The sequence below is a fragment of the Pithys albifrons genome, chromosome 3 (assembly GCF_047495875.1).
Source record: "Pithys albifrons albifrons isolate INPA30051 chromosome 3, PitAlb_v1, whole genome shotgun sequence".
Lineage (NCBI taxonomy): Eukaryota > Metazoa > Chordata > Aves > Passeriformes > Thamnophilidae > Pithys > Pithys albifrons.
The window spans coordinates 48,857,303-48,877,574 of record NC_092460.1 but is presented as its reverse complement, the minus strand read 5'-3'; the positions used below and the strand labels follow the sequence as shown (position 1 = coordinate 48,877,574).

General features: G+C 45.5%; 1 protein-coding gene across 1 annotated transcript; it reads right to left on the bottom strand.

Moving 5' to 3' along the window:
• Positions 1-853: 853 nt before the first annotated feature.
• Positions 854-19,460, bottom strand: CYTH4 (cytohesin 4). Its single transcript, XM_071551732.1, has 13 exons — positions 19,257-19,460; positions 13,293-13,375; positions 10,885-10,982; positions 10,168-10,234; positions 7,757-7,875; positions 7,298-7,378; positions 6,546-6,658; positions 5,836-5,984; positions 4,200-4,311; positions 3,696-3,772; positions 3,262-3,333; positions 2,299-2,453; positions 854-1,969 (listed from the first exon to the last, which is right to left on the bottom strand). Exons 1-13 carry the CDS (start codon positions 19,273-19,275, stop codon positions 1,897-1,899), a joined length of 1,218 nt encoding a protein of 405 aa, XP_071407833.1. The 5' UTR covers positions 19,276-19,460; the 3' UTR covers positions 854-1,896.
• Positions 19,461-20,272: the final 812 nt, after the last annotated feature.

The following is a 20,272-nucleotide window of genomic DNA, read 5'->3' as shown; positions in this document are numbered from 1 at the left end:
TCATTCCCATCCTTTCCCCACTAGGAGTAATTTTGCTCTGCACTATGTGGGTATCTAGGGGAAGAAGGGAGGGGAAGAAACATAGGCAGCCTGAAGAGAATTGGAAGGATTGGGGATGAGGAATGCGGAAGTACTTGGATAGACCCTGCAGTCATAGGAATGATCCAAGTAAACTGTAAGGAAGGCTTAGCCTTTATTCCTTCACCTAAGACCAGACTGTGGGTAGAAGTGAGACTTCAGGATACATTGATGTGATGGCTTCTGTCACACAGAGCATAAGCCTGAGACGCATTGGAACAGACACTTCTCTCCCAAATCCTAGGCTCTGGGACACAGCTCACCAACCAAATGCATATTTATATTTCACTTACACATACTGGAGATGTTGACAAGATAAGGGGCCATATTCTGACTTCTCCTCTACATCTGGATATAAGCCTGCCTGTCTCCCCTCACTGAATTCAAAGCAGGAGCCAACGTGTATGTGTGAGCGTGAGCACACGTGCTCTAGACCAATGGGCAGCAAACTCACCGTGTATCACATCAGTAACAAAGAGATTCCATGCAGGAGATATTTGTAGACACAAGAAGAAGAAAACCTTCACATTCCTTCTCCAGGGAGAGTGCGTGCTTCAACTCTGAGATACACTCCCTATCTCTTGAAATTAATTCAACATTCCTGTGGCTTGGGCAAAAATAACCGGAATGAATAATCGGGCTGTGCTGGCCCTGCTGCCGATTTCCTGGTAGATACAGCCCTCTGCAGGAAGGAAAATGCCGAGACTGCAGTGGTGCTCAGGCTGCTTTGCTGACACTCTTACCTTGCATCCTCTGCCTTTATCATGAAAACGATCATGTACCCCGAGTTTTGGGCTTGTTTCAAGCACTTTTATTTCCTTCTTTACACAAGAGACAAAAACACCCAGGCTTCAGATGATACCAATGTGCGAACAGGCAAATGACCCTGGGGGTGTGTGTGCTTGGGTGTGGGAGATGTATGCCCCTCCAGTTTTTCATGCCATCTGGCTGAATGTCTTTCAGATACAAAGCCCAGGCCTCTGGGCTGGTATAAGGAATCACCCTTTTTTGGGGAGCCATCAGCCAGGAGGACAGCTAGTGTTTGGGTTTCTTCCCTTGGAAAACCTGTGTTGGTCCCCAAGCCTCAAAACAGAGACAAAAGACCCTGTGGTCCCACAGCCTCTCTGCACTCAGTTATCCCTTATGTTGGCTAGCAATCCAACACCTATAACTTTCTAAAATCTATGACTCAGTTACAGACTGGGGACTATCCAGGATTACAGCCCTCAAGGCAATAGGAAGAGGGAGAGAGGGTTTTTTTGGAACTGAAGCCTTTTATCTTATCTTGGCCTCTGGTTTCACAGTGAGATCCTAAACATCAGTGGCCCCCACCCCACAAAAACTACACATCTGTTTGTGGGAGAGAAACCACTGGGGCTCTGCAATTGACTGGACCATGCTCAGCTGCTCCAAGAGTCTACATGGCTCCTCACATTAAAATCCCTCAGCCTGGTTTGATGGTGGGAGGGGCCAGAGACGTTATGCAGACATTCTTGTCTCCTCTCAGATGCTGTCCTACATGTCTGGGGCTGTATGGGAGCACTCAAAGACCAATTTCTGTTGAGCCCTTATGTTCAGACATGGGCAACTCCACGCCCCACAGTTCTGACATTCCTCAGTGGATTGCATCCTGTGCCTCTGCCTTCAATCTGGAAAAGCAAGAAGCAAACCTGGCAAGTTGTCCTGTTGTTTATCTTCCTGCCTAGTGGGAGGCAAAGGGAGCTAATGCTCCCAAATTTCTTCACTGTAAGAGCCCAGCATGAGAGGGAAGCTGTCCACCAATCTATGCTTTCCTGAGACCAGTGACTCGGTCAGAGTTCAGTTTTTGCTGGCAATCTTTTTCTTACGGGCAGAGACCAGATCATAGAAAGGATCCTGTGTGATACTGGTCCTGGAAATAAGAGAAAATGGGAGCAAAAGTAAGAGATTTAATCATGGAGAGTGACACTGATAACCTAACTGAACTTGCACAGAGACACCACTTACCAATATGTATAACTGGAGAGCTGCAGACTCACAGCAGAGAATTTAGCTGTGGCTAGAGATTCTCCAGAAGGGACCTTGAAACTCTTTAAGGTCAAGAGGTACCACAGTTGCTAGATTGCAAACATTTCTTTCCATCCCCCCTTTTCAAGCTCTGATAGCCAAATAAACTGTGTGACCATTTGTCCCTGGGGCTGAATAAAGGCAAGCTCAGGCCTCCAGTTTTGGTTTCCTCACCGTATTGCCTCAATCCACTCATCACGTTCTGTTGGTGTGGCTGCTGAGATCTTGTAGGATTGATGCTTGCCTTCAACGACCTTCCCATCCCCATCTGTTTTGCAGGCTTTGATCTTCTGCCCTTTGCAGTTGGGAATGAAGAGTTCAAAGCAGTTCTGTCAGAAAGGAAATAAAATGAAGAATTAGAGGAAGACAGAGTAGACCAAGAAGATAATGCTGCCTTTAGCCATGGGTGACAGACTCAGAGAGCTTCCAAAAGAGAGGAGAGCATTCTGTCTCTGAAATGTAAGAGACCCTTTCCCACCCCAACAATTCCCGTATGAGTTAGGTGATCTCCTGTCTTAGGTAAATATACCCTCCTGGGAAGGACTGGACACTTTAACAGGCTTTATGGAGGGATAAAGCATCAACACACTAAAAACCACCTTCTGGGATCTGTCACCTCTGTTCCACTCCTGAAGATCTCTCCTCCTATTAAGCAGATGCAACATTCTCTCTTCTGCCTGCCACCACACAGATAGAAGGCACTTTTTCCAGAGCTGTGACACACTGAAGAGTGGATATCCACCAAAGAAGCACAGAAAAAGTGTGTCACTTCCTAGCATGTTCCCTAACACAACAGTGCTGTATTTACATGCGCTGTAACTCATTATAGAGAGTCCTGGGGAGAGTAATTGAACCCACATTTCCCAGTGCAAAATAACTAGGAAGTCAGCTAAGTGCACTTATCTCTGTCCCCCTACACACACATACACATTTGAAAACATACAATATAGCCAGCCAAAGGACAGCTCTCTGTTCACACCAAAAATACAAATTAAAAATACAACCATATTTAGATGGGGCACAAAGCAGTTTGGAATGACACCTTCCCTCTGAGAAGCATGGTAAGAGTAGATTGTGTGCATCTTCTCTTCCCTCTGGCAGCCTGTGCTGGAAGAGTACCAACCAATGGAGACTTACCGGCTTTTTAGGATCATCCACCTTCCGAACTGATAGGTTCTCTAAGGGGATAATGCCCAGAGGCTCTTTGTCCTGAAGGCAAGGAAACATGAATTAACACCCAATATGCTCCCCAAATCTATGCCACTATTTGGAGCTTCTCTGATTTCCCAGATGTGTGCCTTTGTGGAGGTGACAAGGGCAATAGAGACACCCTCTATTTACACAGTGGGAAGGTTAGTTAACAGGAGATCTCAGCAACAGCTGCAGTGTCCAGCCTCTCTCCTTCTCAAGACCAATGGTGAGGAAACAGCATAGGAGAGAATGGAGGTGTGAGATCAGTCTGGGAGCACAGGGTGGAAGGGAAGACTTGCTCCTACTCTCTGCTCCTCCCTGGCCACTCAGAGGCTCGTAACCACCCAGGACACTTTCCCAACCATGAGTTAAGCCTTTACCGTGGTATATTCAAAGTAGTACAGGCAGTTATCTGTCAGAATGAACCAGCGGCGTTTCCAGGTTTTCACACGTCCTCCTAAAGACAATGAGGTTCAAAAATCACTAGTCACATATTTTTCTGTCCTTCCCTCTGCCACCCTCAAGCTTCAGACCTGCACACAGACACACACTCCCAGGTCTCCCTGTAGGTGAGCTCCAAGGGGACACCATGGTGCTAACCACTGATGTGATGCAGTGTGGTGGACATACACACACATGGAGCCAATTTAGCTCTGATGGGGCTGGGAATGGGGAAAGGGGAGGAATATGCCCCTTTTTGAGCAAACAGAGCCTGCAGGAGCTGAGAGGAGGGAGTAGGCAGCTGCTTTCAACAGCAGATGTCAGCCTCAGCCCACTGCAGCAGACAGGACCGAAGGACAGTGGAGACGACTCCCGGGGGAGATTTATAGTGGGAGGCAGGCAAATGGGGAAGTCAGTGGAGCTAGGGGAGTCCTCCCCCTTACCTAGTTTCAGTAGCCAGCCCTCACGGTTAGGGTTGAAGAAAGTATGGGTGAGGTCGTTGCCATCATCCTCTGGTATGGAAAATGGTTCATTCTTTATGCTGTCAAACATATTCTGCTCCAGAGCATCGATGGAGAGAGAGAAATACAGTGAAGTTTTTCTTTCTGACAAACCTTGTACACAACTATTCTAGGTCCATCTGGTCCATCACTCTATTTCTACAAGGGCAGGCATGCAGAGTGCAGGGTAATGGGGACTGAGCACTGGAGGTACAGCAGCCCTCAGTCTACACCTCCCAGGGTCTAAAGGGGGATCACTAGCTCTTTCCTGCATCTTGTGTCATAAAGAATCTCAATTTGGAAAGTCACAGACACAAAATGTTGCACCCATAGCAAGACAGGCTGCAGTGACCAGACCCAGCATGTCACAAATGCTGCTGTGAGTAGTGTCAAAGCACTAGGATGGGGATTCAACACAGCAGAGACTGCAGCCCCATTCAGACCCTGGCTTGGTGGTGCCAAATGCTGCTGCTAAGCTGTATGTAGAGACCAGTATGCATAGCTACAGCCACAAGAAGGCACATTTCACAGAACTGAGGCTTTGGCACTGAGGAACGCAAAGCATGACATTTGTAACAGCAGAATGACAGGGAGGCAGGTTACTAGCTTTCAAGGTATACTGAAATGTTGCTCACATCAATGGATTTGCAGTCATTTATTACACAAATCTCAAGCCAATTAAAAAAAAAATAGAAACTACAGCCTTCTGCAACTTCTCTCAAATTGCCTGAAAGAAATGACACTCGAAAAAAATCTAAAGCTTTTACCCTGAGGGGATGCTACTCAGCAAACTCGCAGGTGGGATGTAGGCAGCCTCTTTGACATAAGGCAGAAGTTATTCTACCCAGGCTGGTTAGGCGAAGCCAAACATATGTAAGCAGGCTGCCCACCTCTACCTTGCCTCATACGGAAGGCCCCATGCCTGCTAAGCCTTTGGGAAAATGGACACTCCAGCTTTGCTAATGGATGTATCCCCTGTTTCTGCAACTTCATATTCTGGGATAAGAGACTTCATGAACCTGCTGAGACCTTGACAGATGCTGGAAGAGACCCTGACACTCATTGGGGCTTTTTGGTTTTACTTACTCAAAGGTATATCCTGGTGTAAAAGAAGTCAGGCACTGGTGTCCCAACTGATGCAAACATTGGAGTCAATTGAGACATTTAGGTATGAAAAAGGGATTCATAATCTTGACCACAGTGATATTGGCTCACACACACCCAGCTACCTCCCAGACACATGGGTACCCTATTCACATGGCCTCATACCTACATGACACACAGCAGTATCTGTTTCTCTCTTACTGAAAAGCACAAACTTTCTTGAGCTGATATAGCTATTCCCTGAATGTCTCCAGCCTTGTCTCTCTTGGCCCATGTCATCACCATCCTCTCCAAAGCAGTTCTCACATTCTGCACATGTGCTTTTAGACATACTGCATTCTTTCTCCATGTGGATCTTCTGCTTGCATGGCAGATCGGTGGGCCTGCATTACACTGAGACCTGTGGACTTTTGCTTCTCAGTGGACACCGAGCAGACTGAAGAGGAACTAATGACAAAATGGGAAGTCTTCTTACCTTTAAGAGTTCTTCTGGTAGATCCCCTCCATTGTCAATGCCTCTGTTGATGGACACAAACCTTTCAAAGTGGGGTTTGTCTTTCACATTGGGGTTGTGCAGGCTGGTGTTGAGCATGATGATAGAGAAGGAGAGTACGTAACAGGTATCTAACAATGAGAAAGAAAACCAGGATGGGTGGCACTTGTCTTAGAGGGCAGAATATTCCACACCCTAGCAGGTGACTTGGTTTCTAGTCACTGAAGAACTGTGTCATTCTCTCTGTTTTAGGAGGAGAAAGATGTCCCCTATGCTAGGAGAAAGAGGGACAGAGTTGATCTCTTATGATGGGGGTTATTCTGTTCCCTTAGGATAACAGGTCAAGTTGGGCAGATCATAACCATTTAATGGCTCTGACAGCAGGAAAGTTTCTACAGATCTGTATCTGTCAGTGCTATCCTTGCTGCAATGCAATATATCTCATGGGAGATGTGCAATATATCTCATGTGCGTTCACTTCTCCAGTCTACTGCCCATTAGAATGGATTGTAGCACAGCAGGAAAAGGGGGACCAGAGATGCTCAGCTTCACAGGAACTGGGCTGCCTCCTCCAGCTTAAGGGGAAACACACTTCCAAGTGATGCTCTTTGTACTTTGTGAATGGAAAAGAAAGCCTTCTCTCTTTAGGAAACAGTGTAGCTCAGCTTTACCAGCCTTCTCCCCGTAACTACCTGTGGACTGGAATACTCCCGGGTTACACTTGCAATACCAGTTGGCAAAGGCCTCCATCATCCGGTCAATTTTCTGTGCTTCCCCAGGCAGCCGGAAGCTCCACAGGAACTGTCTATCAGGAGCAGGATGCCAGATAGTTAGTCAGACTGGGTGCAAGGGATATTTATCCCTTCCCTCAATCCATGGGACACCATGAAAATAAAAGAAGTCATCCCATCACACTGGGTAGACAACACAGTGCATAAAGCAGGAGCTCTGCTCCTCTCTCTAGAAACTGCCTGGTTTCATTAGCCTCAAACATCGTAAAAGCAGGAAGCAGAACTAAGCATCCTGGAAAACATGGCACTGCTTTCTTACAGAGCGTCCTGCAAGGCAGAAGAGATCTCAAGAGAAAAGAGTTCTACCTGGAGGTGGCCTATAAGAAAACAAGATGCCCTAAAGACTAAGTCCCTTTGTCACTGACATAATGGGCACTGTGAACGGACATGATTCCTGCTGCAAAAAATAACTTTTCCCATCACTCCAAACATTGAATCCACAGTGACCCATTTTTCTGCACATGGCCAGTCCAGCCAAGGGACCATGAAACTGTTCCCCTGGGAGAAGAGCAATGGCCTTGGAGCCAACACATGCAGTAGGGCCTTTGTAAGTTCCCATTTCAGATCACTATTGCTTCCTGACCTTCCTAGGTGGTAAGATGCAGTGGATGAGCAGGCTCTGGTACCATCTCCTACATCCATCACTCACTTACCTCAGTGCTTGCACCAGGTTGAGGTGGGCAAACTGGTGACATGCCACAAAAGCTTGGAGGATCTGAATGTTTGTGGGATCCCTGGAAGAGGATAGAGGGAAAAAGTCAGAAGAGAGCTCTGGCCCTGATCAGTTTGGATGCCCTTTGGTGTGACAACATGCATTTGGTTCCAGCCCAGCCTCCACTTCCCCTCTGACCAAGAAGAAGCTGTCACGTGCACTCTTGTCTGAGACTGACCCCATTACAAACAGGAGGAAAAGCAGCCCATACAGCCAACCTCAGTCACCTTCCAAAGACCCTCACAGGGGTGTACTGCCCACCCAGCCCACTGCAGATGGAGGTATATTCAGTCTTGGCACCTGGCTGAGATCTGCCACAGGTCATCCAAAATGGTAGTTGAGAGGGGCCAGGCAGGACAGGGCCTCCAAAGTGTCTCCTCATCCCGTCTGGGTTGCTTACCTCCCACCCAGGTAATCCCCAATGGCTGTTTTGTTCAGACCTTCACCCTTGTGGAGGAATTTTGCGATCTCCTGCAGGTCTGAGGATAATACCTGGTGCTCAATCAGGTACTGGATCCCCTGTTAAGGAAAAGCAAGACAGTGAAGTAAAACAGCTCTGTGCTCTGATGAGAAAGTAGGACTCCAACACACTGGTATCAGCTTTCCTTAGCTTTGATGAACTTCCTCCTCTGTTACTCCCCAGCCCCTTTATGGGAGAAGACAGCCACGTTCTCATCTTTATTCCATCCCTCTTCTTTCACTATGGGTGGTCAGCCCCATTTTTATTTCATCCCTAGATCTGGCTGAATGTTTAACTGGGATGGAAACTTGAACAAACAAAAAAGGGCAATGTAAGTTAAAAGTCTGAAAAGTCAAAGTTAAAATAATTAATTTTAATATTTTTAATCAAAATATCTTAGTGTTTGGTTCATTATTGTAATTTTTTCTAAATTAATTTAACTTAAAGGAAATACTGTTTGTTTAAAAGAAGACATATTAAAAAATTGTACTCAGGCAAAAATATGGGCTTGAGACTACTTAAAATAATTTTTTCCTAGATTTTTCTTCCATGCCACAGAACAGAGAAGACTGCAATCTTTTCAGCTCCATCTCTCCCAGCCAGTAGGATGGAATATGCTTTTTAAGCAATAGAGAGGGTCTGATTTGGGTTGTATAAAGAGTCAACATCCGATTTTAGAGAGAATTTAATGATTTTCAAAGCCAAAGAAAGCTGAGGTTCTGTTCAAAAGATTCTTGACTATATCTAACAACACTACAGTTCTCCAGACCACACTGCCATTCTCTCAAAAAATACGATAAAGGAATGAAAATTATTTTACATCCATAAAAATATTCCACTTCAATGGAATCATTTCACTTTGCCTTGTAATATATAAGAAACTACTTCTAAAATGTCCCAAAGAAAAAGCAGTTTCAAAAGAAGAAATTGAAATGTTTGTGAGATATTTTTCCATTCTATTTTCCTTTCTTTTTCCCCAGATGGAATTTCAGTAAGATCAATTTAATTTTGCAAAGCATTGAAAGTATGATGGGGCTCAGTTTTCCAGAAGAAAATATTTCTCCCCAAAGGTTTTGTTTGGCCAGATTCCTAACACTTATCTCCTCTTTCCTCGGGAACCTTCCAAGGGATCTTGGAGATAGAAACTCATTTAAAGTATCAGCACTGAATATATGCAGTGTAATCTTAGAAAGGAGGGGAAAAGAAATTTCCTTGCATTGCAGCACCTCCCAGTCTAATGGCATATAGCAAAAGGGCGGCAATAATCAGAAATTTGCATAATACAGGCACATGGTACGTAACATTTGACCAGCCTAATCAGCATTAAACTCATAAAGCTAAACTGGCTTGGGGTTAGAACTAGTTCAGATATTTCTGCACAGCATGGCACAGTGCCACAGAGAGAGATGCCTCTGGGGCTTCAAACCAAGGTCAGACTGAAAGGCAAAATAAAACCTTCTCTCACGCAGGCTGTATGTACTGATCCTGCTGCTCTGAGACAGCTCCCACTGGCAGAGGGATATCCAGGGGACTGGCAAGCACTCCAGCTGTGGTGTGGATGCTGGAAAAGGCATCTTGACAGTCTCAGCAGGGCACAGAAGGAGGTACAAAAAGTTGTCATGCTGAGCAGCAGCCACCCAAGATGTTAGCTGTGGTAGTTACCTATCGTTCGATCACAGCTTGTGGTTTTCTTTACAGAGCTAAAAAATGTGGTCCACCAGTGAAGAGGAAGGAAGAAGGAACTGTCTTACATCTTGTCTACTTAATCATAATGTGTCTTGAGCTTTCTGCAGAAGGCTGAAGGCTATGAAGCCTTGACACCACTGGTCAGAGTCCCAGAAAGTGGAAAATCTGTATTTATTTCACAGTTTAACCAAAACCAAAACTGTTTCCAAAATGACAGAGGCATTTTGTCCTTTTCTGTTCTGAATGAGCCAAAGAACCTGACTGATTCTCAAAATTTCTCCCCTTCTTCTTAGTTCATCCTCCTCTATCACATTATAGCAAACTCTGAGCCCCTTAGGCAAGAAGAGATGTGAAGGAAATTTCACTCCTGTGACACACTGACAGTGTTAAACCATCCTCCTTTACTTCTCTTAAGTTTGGGTTGAATTGCATGGGATGGCCTATAAGCACATGATGGGGGGAGGCAACACAGCGCAATAATATAAAAGACATTACTCGAGGATAGGGTGGGAAGTGCTACTAACTGGAGCCTTAGTGACATAGGAAACCAGCCCCACAGTTTCATGCCACAGTAACTTTGACATGGGTGCCTGCAAGTGGACCAGTAGCTAACAGAGGCTCTTCCTCCAAGCTTTATCCTCATAGGTGGAATTAACAAATCCTACCTTTGCAGGATCCACGTTGAATTTCTTCCGACCCAGGGACAGAATTTTATCCCTCTGTGATAGCTTGCTGCAAGCACAAAAAAGAAGGAAAATCAAACTTAGAATAAAGGACGACACCATTTCACTCACAAGATAACTTAGATATCTTAAGGACAGATGTCTGACTATCCAGAAATAAAGTGAAATTTAACAGGAAAGAAGGGTATTCTTGGCCTTATTTCCTGTGGCGGTCTGTATTAAGAGGTGTACTCCAGCTGCCAGCAAGTAACAACTTTATTAACAATTAATACTACAAGTAGCAAGCAAGCCCAGTGGCCCAAGAACCCAAGTTGCCCCAGGAGCCCCCCTCAACAGAAGCCTTAACTCTTTATAGTCTCTGTCCCTGCCCACACACATAATTTTTAACTGGCTAAAAGTCTTGTTCACAAGCCTTGAGTCTTGAAAGGTGGCTGATACCTCTTTCTATTTTGGCAGTTCTCAAACTTTGTGCTGGCAATTCTGAAAACACATCTCGTTATTTTGTAGGTGCTTTTCCTCTCCTCTGCTTTCCCATGATGCAATTAAATCCACTCAAGGCCAAGGTCTAGGCTGCCAGCAGCCCAGACTTCATCCTCAATTACCTTGTCCTAGTGACCCATACCCCACCAGTGCTTTTGTTTTTTCAACCTCAGAACAGAGACTTTGTAAATAAAAGCACACTCATCTTACTCCACTTGCCTGGTTTGCTCTCCAGGATCATTGTCTGCCTCTTGCCTCTCTGCATTTTGGAAACACTCGATCTCTGCAATCACTTCAGCAATCTCCTCTTTCAGCTTCTGCAAAAGAAACAGCAGGAGGATGAAGGCAATGGAGGGAAAAACAGCAGACATATATACAGAGCATGTTTTACTTCTTCCCTCAAACACATAAGAAAGACAGGTTAGGTGGTCATGACCAGCCAAGGTTGTCTATGAAATGGACGCTCTGGGTTGATGTTGCTGGATTCCAGATGAAAACAACTGGAGAGAGGGGCAAAGGAATGTTCTCATGTCTGTTGTCAATCAAGGCTGGAAAAATCAAGATTAATGACTGTGGCAACTGTCAGAGAACTCATCCAAGTGTAGATTTCAGTTCCTCAAACAATGTGAGATGCAAGAATGCTTCCATTGTGTCCTTTTCCTTTGAGCTTTTATTTTGCATAGCCCTGATATGCATCCAGGAAAGGGGAAGTGGGACTCATAACTGTGAGGTCAATATGAACCTGAAGTGATAGTACTGTGAAACAGAGTTTTTAATGTACCTATCATTAAAATACCATTGATCAGGTACCTAGTTTTAGGTGGAAAAGATGAAAGGAGGTGTAAAAAAAGTGTAATTACAGCCAGATTTTAAAATATCATTTGTAGAATTCATTTTTTTAGGCCCATGACAGACCACGGCCTTCTTGGCTGGATATTCTGCATTACCAAGATATCTCCTATATCTCCTTGCTTTCATCCTGCAGTTATGGTCCTCCTCAGAGCCAAAGTGCATCAAAGATCTTTTCCAGGAATCACCCAAATTCTTCCCCAGGCAAGCCACAATAAGCAGGGGAAGAAGGGTGATTTTATGACTGATCCTTTCTCGTAAATGAGGATGTGGACGGAATATGTAACCAGACAGAGAAACTGAACTTCTGCAATACCCCATAATCTAAAAAAGCTTCAGTTTTGCTCTGGTCACCTTCTACTGTGCTTCATTAGTCTTCAGAGCTGTAAGTGTCCCTTACTAAGCTTTAGGAATTGCACACATGTAACAAAATCATGATCTTAGCTCCCAAATTTCAAGTGATTACCAATTTTCTTATTTTATTCATTGCTGGGTTTTGGCAGTGTTACTAGCAAGTGAAGACACATCCTCTCTTCCCTCTCCCTTCCCCTAGACATTCTCCCAAGTCTTTGTGTTTAAAGGTATTGCTAGACACTTTAAGAAAAAATTCTCTGGGGAAAATATCTTTCATTCTGAGGTAGTCTTTTCACCTACACTCATTCTGCTTCATTGGAAAATGCATACCCCTCTATTTTAAGGCTTTAGGATTTCAAGTATGGGTCTGTGCATCTAGCAACCTTTCATTGTCCACAGTGGGAAAAAAATGTAGTATTCCTACTCAAGTATTCTTACCTCTTACAGTGCCCATTGCCTATTCTGAAAATTGAGAAGAATCACACACAAGCAAATCACATGCACATACATTCATAATCTGTTTTGCAAGAGGGGACAAGACACCATTCTGATTTGCAGCAGAATAAGGGAGTCCGGAAGCCTGAGAAATAATATGTAGTTTGGCTTAATTCTTTATTCTACACCAGAAAATATTGCACCTATTCTCCAGGCATCTGGACATCTTCATGTTGTGGGAATATCACTCCAAGTCCAATGACTCAGTGCAATAAGCTCTCTCAAATGGAAGACCATATTCCATGGGGCAGGGGCAGAACAGAATAGAAAGTGTATAGCGCCATGCATAATTGTGATGCAGTATTACTGACTGATTTTGAACTTGTTACTTTCAGACATTTTAGGAGTCAGTACAGAAGTGTTTGGGTCTGCTAAAAGAAAAGAAGAAAAACAAGCTCAACCACAGAAACTTTTGTGTAAGGTCTTTCCATCACACCTCTTTGCAGAGACAGGATTCTTCATGGAGGACTTGTTGGAGGTCCACAAACAAAACAAAAGTTTGATAAACACAGGATGATGCTGCAGGCAACCAGGACTGATATGTCATTAGCAGGTAATCAGTAATTAGAAATAATCACAAATGCTGAGCCAAACACCTGCCACTATGACTTAATGAAGTCATACTCATTTCCTTAATCCTAAACATGCAACCCCAGCTCAACCTTGCTCATGATCTGACCAGCCTTTCTCAAATATTCCATTAGGGCAGCTGATGATTCCTGCAGCAGAGAGTACCACAAAATGGATGTACCCTCATGTCAAATAGGCCAGGACAGTCTGAAGTTCAGAATTCAAGTTGGATCATGACAGAGAATATGCCTCTTGTGCCAGAGGACTTCTGCGTGGCCTGGACTGTTATGCAAAGATGCTCCTTCGTGAAGACAGGTATTAGAAGGCTGGGCAGGGAGGAGGAACAGGATGGTCCTTACCTTAATGTCCTCCAAAAGCTCCTGTTTGTGCTGCCTGATTGTTTCTATTTCTGTCTCTTCAGCCTCGCTCAAGTCAGTTGACTCTGGAAGAAAAAAGATGCCTGTGAGAATAGCACTGGGGCCAACATATCATATAAAAAGCTGCCTCAACCTCTCAGCACCTACCCTCTGCTAGTCTGCTAGGGTCTTACCACAGCAACTCTGATTTCTGTGTTTCAGCATCTATGCTCCCTGCTGTTGAAGCCACTGCACATCACCTTTGGCCTGCAAATGGTTCTCAGTCCAGAGCAAGCAGCACAGACTCACACACCCCTCGCAGGAGCCAGATATGGTCGCCCTCTCATCTAACCCTGCAGCAACACACCTGCCCACTCAAGCAATTCTGCTCACTGTGAGCGCAATGAAGAAGTCTCATCAAATGCTCTCTGGTGGTTTTTATGTCAGTCATCTGTCTGTACTAAAAATCTGTGACCTAAGTACTTAATCTACATCCAAACTTCCCATGAAGAGTCACTGGCTTCATGGATTAATCCACCAAAGCCAGGGTCAGAAGTGGCTTAAGAGAGAGAATTGAGATTTTTCAAGTCTGGGGGCAGGACCTGGGGGGATGAAAGCCTTGCTGAAGAAGGAATGTCTTTGGGAGACTGCTGTTCTGTGGACCACAGACAACACAGAAATACGAGTAGGCTTTCTTCTAACATACAGGAAGTTAACAGATAGCAGTAGAGCCAAGGCAACCACAACATGATTCATAAAACACCTAGAAGACTTGGGGTGACAGCACTGCTGCTAAATATAATCCAGGTGGAACATAGCCTCTTCAGCAAGGAGAAGAAGGGTGCAGACCTAGACAGGAGGCAAACCAGGTGATGAGGCCCCAGGAAAAATACAGAGCTCACAAAAGGCTGATAGCTCTGGAGGTTGCTGCTGCAGTTGCAGACAGGGTCTTTGCTGCACCTAAATACTGCAAGATAAAGCCTTCCCAGGAAGCCATGGCAAGTCACTGGATGTCCTGCTCTGCTGCTTCATAAACCAAAACCCCCTGGGCCTCCTTTCTTCCTGGAAAAAGGGGAAGCAGCACCAGTTGCATTGGAAATTCTCTTAGTGTGGATCTCACATGCAAAACAAGTGCTATAAATATGGCTGAAGGAAAAAAGGGGAAGGAAGCAGCCACGACAGACAAAAGAAAAAGGGGATGAGGGCAATCATCTCAGAGTGCATATGCTTCTTTCCTGTCATGGCCACAACAGCTCAGAGAGACCTGCCTTCCTCAATCCTAATCATTCCCCCATCTTCCTGGCTGGGTTTCCATGTGCTAAGAATGTTCCTATTACTTTTCTCGGGCTGCAGCCTCTCTCCTGTCATTGTTCCTGCTTGTTTCAAGCATTGCATTCCCTGGGGAAAGGCTGCGGAGTCTGTAGAAATAAAGCACTGGACAACGAACCAGCAGGATGCCAGGACTGGGAAGGACCCATGTGCCCTTGCAGCCCTGCAAGCAGCCCTTGTGAAGAGGAGAAAGAAGCTGACTGATTGCTGAACCAGTCAAGACAGAACGAAAACCTGTGGCATCCAGAAGCTCACAACAACCAAACCTGTATGTGAGAGGAAAACAAACAACCAAGAAAACAAGCATAAAACTAAGCAAGCAAGCAAGCAACCATGCAAACAAGAAATAAACAAACAAAAAGAAACCACAATAAAACCCCCCATGCAACAGCTCTGCTACTTGTTAGGCAGGTTGCTGACTTCCCTTTAAATGTCAACCCTGTGCCTCTGAGCAGTGCCTGGGCTTCAGCTTATTTTATGTCTCCCACTGTTCTGGCATCTGCAGAAGATGAGGCCAGCCTCTCAGTCTACCCAGCTTTGTCTCTCTCACTCCTGCAGGGGCTTGTAATTGTAGAATCACTGGGGTGATTCCTTGACAAATTACCACTGAGACCTTTTGCCCTGTATTTCTTTCCACACAAGCATCATAGCAGGACATACCTCGCCTTCCCCCAACCCACCAGCAATCTCTTGGTGTGGCTGGTTGTTTTGCTTCAGTTACTCTGTGTCTACTAAAGCAGCCTAAAGCATCTCAAAGAGACACAAGGCTCCCAGAGGACATCATCTCACCCACACGACCTCCACCAAGATTGTAAATAATGCAGTCCCCCTTCCTCCTGAATATCTGAAAAGCCCAACTCCCAAGGGATTCACCTGTCCAGTTCATCAGAATGAGAAAAGTGTGGGAAGGACTGTGTGTGTGGGGAGGGCAGAGGAGAAAAAGCATATGAGCCATGGAGAAGGGGAAGGAATCAAGGAGAGAAAAGGCAGGTTAACATAATATGGGAAAAAATAGATGGATCAAATTTTCAGGGTAATTTAGACTGAGCTGCAGAGAGGGTCCTTGTTAGGTTTTCTAAGTTTCTTGAACAGCTTAAGTCCTTAATTGCCTTGGAAAATAATTCTGAGGTCAGTTCCTGCATGTTACTCCTCTGTCCTAACGGAAGGCCTGATGCTCTGTTCAGGGTGTTCTGAGGCTGTTCATCAATGTTATTGACCACACTGCAGTCAAGGGAAGTGAACACAAAAGGCTTGTTTGAGGAACCATCCACAGAAAGGCAGCGAAGGCAGCAGAGGCAGCTGGGCAAGCAGCAGGTGAGTTACTGAGAACAGGCTGCTTTGCCTTTCCTTCCCTCCCAATGCTGAGAACATGCTGAGCCAACACGAGAGGGACACTCCAAGGAAAGCACTGCCTGGCTCACTCTAGACACTTGCAATGGCAGGGGGAATTCATTCCTGCACCATGGGATTGAGGAACAGCTTCAGCTCTGTCAAAAGTTCTCAGTACCACCAAGTTCTACTTCCTTCTAGAGCTAGGTGAGGACACAGATGAAGCATAGCCCTGGTCAGGGTTCTCTGCACAGGGGGAAATTTCACTCTAATGAAGAATACACCATGAAAACACACACAGGTTTCAAGGAGGATACTGTCAGCCAAACCAACACTGAAGTTTTACAGTTCAGACACAAAAAAAAATGTCTAACATTCTCTCCAGAGAGAACATGAAGTTGCTGCTTGGAATATATTTTCAGAGAGCACATGTTGAAAGGAAAGTCCGCATCACATCTGTGGGTCTTACACCTGCTCCTGAAGTTATTCCTCCACTCTTAGGGCGGACCCAGATAGAAAGACCTGCTAGCTCTTCATGAACTGCCCAGCCTTGTATTTTCAGTGCTGTCACTCAAAACAGTACACAGACTTCAATTCCAGTTGTGGTGACTTATGCCTCCAGCCTCCCCATCTGGAGGGCAGATCAGAGTTAACCAAACATGTGGGTACTTGTGTGGCCAGCAGAGAGTACTGTGTGTGTTGGTCTCATTTTCCATTGCAAAGGGCTGTGCAGAACCACCCAGGTGCTAACTAAGGTTTTCAAACCTGTACACAATTATGTGAATAGGAAGATAGTTTTTGAAGCACAGAGATAAGTGACCATGCAGGAAAGCTGGAAGGATGGACTGCAGAAGCAGTGGGGGAAGGTTATCAAGAATGACTGTATCTGTAGCACTGTGGCAAACCATGTGCTACTCACCCACAGAATGACAGCAGAGGTTCATTGGGCTAGTTTGAAAGGCAATGTGGGGCTCTGAGTGTAGCTACCAAAGGGCATTTGGGCAGCTCCACCCATGGCAATACACAAGCAGAGCAGTTGATGGGCACCTTCTGCCTGAAGGAAGCTGTCTGGTGGAAAAATTTTACCTGAAATTCCTTTCCTTTTCTGATATGGCTGTTGTGTCATCTGCAGTACAGACCACCACTTCCACAGCCAGGCACAAGGCTGGTAACAGGCAGAAGACAGGAAGCCTTCCAGCACCTCAGTTCCCTCCAACCCTATCTGTCTCCTTCCTGCAGACTCTCCACATTCTCTTCCAGCTTATGTCAGAAGAAATTCAACATAGGTCCCAATGGCTTTAATTTGCATATTTCAGCTATGGGGGAAAGGTAAGAGGAAGAATTTATGTTGCCTCCTGGTCCCCTTATCCCTCAAGATAACTTACATCAAGCAGGATAACCTCCAGACACTTCTGACTACGGCTTTTACCCACACATCCTAGCACAGGATACCATGGTACCAGTCTGCTCTCTCATGTTTCAGCCACTCAGCTCAAAGGTTGGGCATACTGGCTGTATGGCATCACCCAGACAGTCAGGAGAGGGTTCTGAAGGAAGCCGGAAGAGAACATATACTGCAGGGAGAGTAACCTCCCCACAGATGTAGGTCTTACCTGCACACAGATATGCACCTAGCAGAACCATCACATCTCCAGGTAGGAGTGAACCAGGAAAAGGTGTGCATGCACATCTGGACAATCATGCCCCAGCCTAACAATTTCAAATGCATTCAGTACTCTAAAGCTCACTGGAAAACTGTGTCTGGTGGCAGCCTTGGCTTCCAAGGGAGCTCAGCATCAAACAAACCCTCTTTCTCACCCACCTGTGGAGTGACAGGACAGGACTAAACAAAAACATCAGTCAGAGCTAGCACATTTCTCCAGACATTGCTTGTCTCTGGGCTCTGCCTCTAGCCAGAACTTAGCAAATCCACATTGTCCCTGAACAGGATCTTATTGTGCTATTGCAGTGTGTATACTTCTTGAAAGTATACTTACTTGAATGTGTTACCTTCAAGACATAATTAACTCAGTAACACATAATTTGAGTGAATGACTGTGTCAGAACTTCAGTTAGGAGAGCCCCAGTTACTGCGGAAGGTATACCCCAAAATAAATAGCAGCACATGAGTTATCCCTCCTGCCCAGTTTGTCCTGCAGAAGCTTTGTCCACAGTTGCTTTCTGGTGGTGAGGACTGGGTGCTCTGAAGAGACCCACCTTTACCATCATTCAGAGTCAGATGCTGGCAAGAGCTCAGCTTCTACAGGTACCACAAATTTCCTTGACAAGGAAGGCTGGGATGTGGTTTGAGTGTGCCCTTTCCTTGGCTACACACCTCAAAGTTAAGAAGTGCACAACAGTTGTTGAAACCGGGCAATTGCTTTTTGTTTTCACTCTCAGCTCCATGTCCTTATACACAAAAGCCTGAGGTGACACAGACTGAATGAGAAGGGCCATTGCAAGGTGATCCCTTTTGTTCCTGGCCCTTATTCAGCCTCTTGCCGCTCAGGTCTCCCTCTCTGCTGGCTTTGCACAGACACATGCTCAGAGCTTCCTCAGACAGAAGCTAGAAATGTTCAGTCTGGCAGCATGCCTTTCCTTGCTGAATCCCAAACACTTTTTCCACCACCTGCCAAAGCAGGAAATAAAACCCAAGATCTCTCTCAGTTCCTCAGATGTGGCTGATCTCCCCCCACCCACATCTGCTCATTGAGATTATTTCAGGACCAGGCAGGCCCACCTGCAGGTGACTTGGAGTTTGCAGAATCCTAATACAGTCATTTACCTTTAAAATGGACATAAGTAAGAGTTAGGCCCCAGTACCAAAAACCTTGCAAGAGTGTTGCTGTGGGATACCCAACTGCATGAGAGGCTCTGCAGAGGCAAACCAGCTCCTGGGAACTGCAGGGAAACACCATTTTGGAGCTTGCAAGTCACGCCAGAGTTGCATAAACAGAAGTCAAAGCTTACAAGTGTTCATCCAAGTGTCCATAAACGCTTGATGCCCCAGAGTCATTTCTCAGCTCAGCCCAGGATCACCAGCCCAAGGGAGTACAGCAGTAGACCCAAGCGCCATTCAAATCAGTAGGAAATTTTCTCCCAGTGTGAAAGGAGAGCAAGTAGCCCATGCCTAATCCTGAAGGCTGACAAGAAATTTACTGTACCCACAGGGATCTTCCAGCACCTCATTACTCCAGCCACCAGCCACAGCATCTACTTCAGCTGCTGGGATTTCATGGTGTGCTCTGCCCTGTTAAACTGAGTGCACAGCCCTCACCCAAAAATAGATAAACAAAGGTCAAGGCTTACCAGCAGGACAAAAGTCCATTCTGAAGTGTGATATATTTTCAACACAAATCTCTTCAAAATGTGGTTTTTTGTTCCTTCTTGCCCTCTGCTTGTTCAGATGCTTCACAGAACTGAAACAACTTGGAGCCAGTGATGAAGACCGCAGCAGAATTGGAGGGCGGGTTGCTCTGTGACTCCTCCCTTCCTCTCTCTGTCCGTCTGATCACATGTCATGAGCTTGCCTCAGTGAAAGAAAGTGTATGTGCATACCTCTATGAGCCAGCCGGGATCATTGGTACTTCTGAAATGCAAATGCACAAATGCATTTCCATCCCAACAGCTTTTTGGGAATCTCTGAGGGGACTGAAATCAGCATCGAGAGGCTGATAGTACTTTGAGGTTTTGTCTGAGATACTCTCAGGAAAGAAGGGGGAAAAGGAAGATCTTAATTCAGAAAACCCGTCTGATTGGGGAAGTGGTTTCATTCTAAAGGAAAGATTCTTTCTGTGTTAGATCTGCAGCAGGTGGAGGGGGTAGGGATGAATGCTCCAAAGGTAGATGGTTGATGGAGGGAAGAACAAAGCTGTCAGCTTCTCCCTCCCTCACTGCCCACTAAAGTCACTCAAAGTCTTTTTTTTTCCACTAACAAACAGGGGTTTTTTGAGAAACCTTGCAAGTAAGGATAGCATGAACTAAGGAGAAATTAAGTCCTCTCTCAGGTCCTGCCGGTGAGAGAGCTGGCAGTAGCAGCACTGTTTTGAAGGCAGTTGTGCTGCTCTGTTCTGCTGTGAGGCAGAGAGATGCTCTTTCTCATCCAACTCCTCCAAACAGCTCCAGAAGGCTGTGTGCTTCCCCCTGAGTTGTTTTTGGTTGCTATATGATTTATGTGGTAGACCTGTGATGTAGGCACTGTGGGGGAAAAAAGAAGCATGCAAGAGAGGACCATGTTGGACTCAGAACTGGTAACTGAATAATTCAAAAATTAAAAAGTCAAAAAGTCAAAATTCAAAACAGGTGTGATGCCCAAACAGGGCTCT

Coding starts and splice junctions, on each gene's coding strand:
- CYTH4 (XM_071551732.1), bottom strand. Junction 10,235..10,884: donor GATCCTGGAGAGCAAACCAG/GCAAGTGGAGTA, acceptor TTGTGCTTGCAG/CAAGCTATCACAGAGGGATA. Junction 2,454..3,261: donor TGGATGATCCTAAAAAGCCG/GTAAGTCTCCAT, acceptor CCTTTCTGACAG/AACTGCTTTGAACTCTTCAT.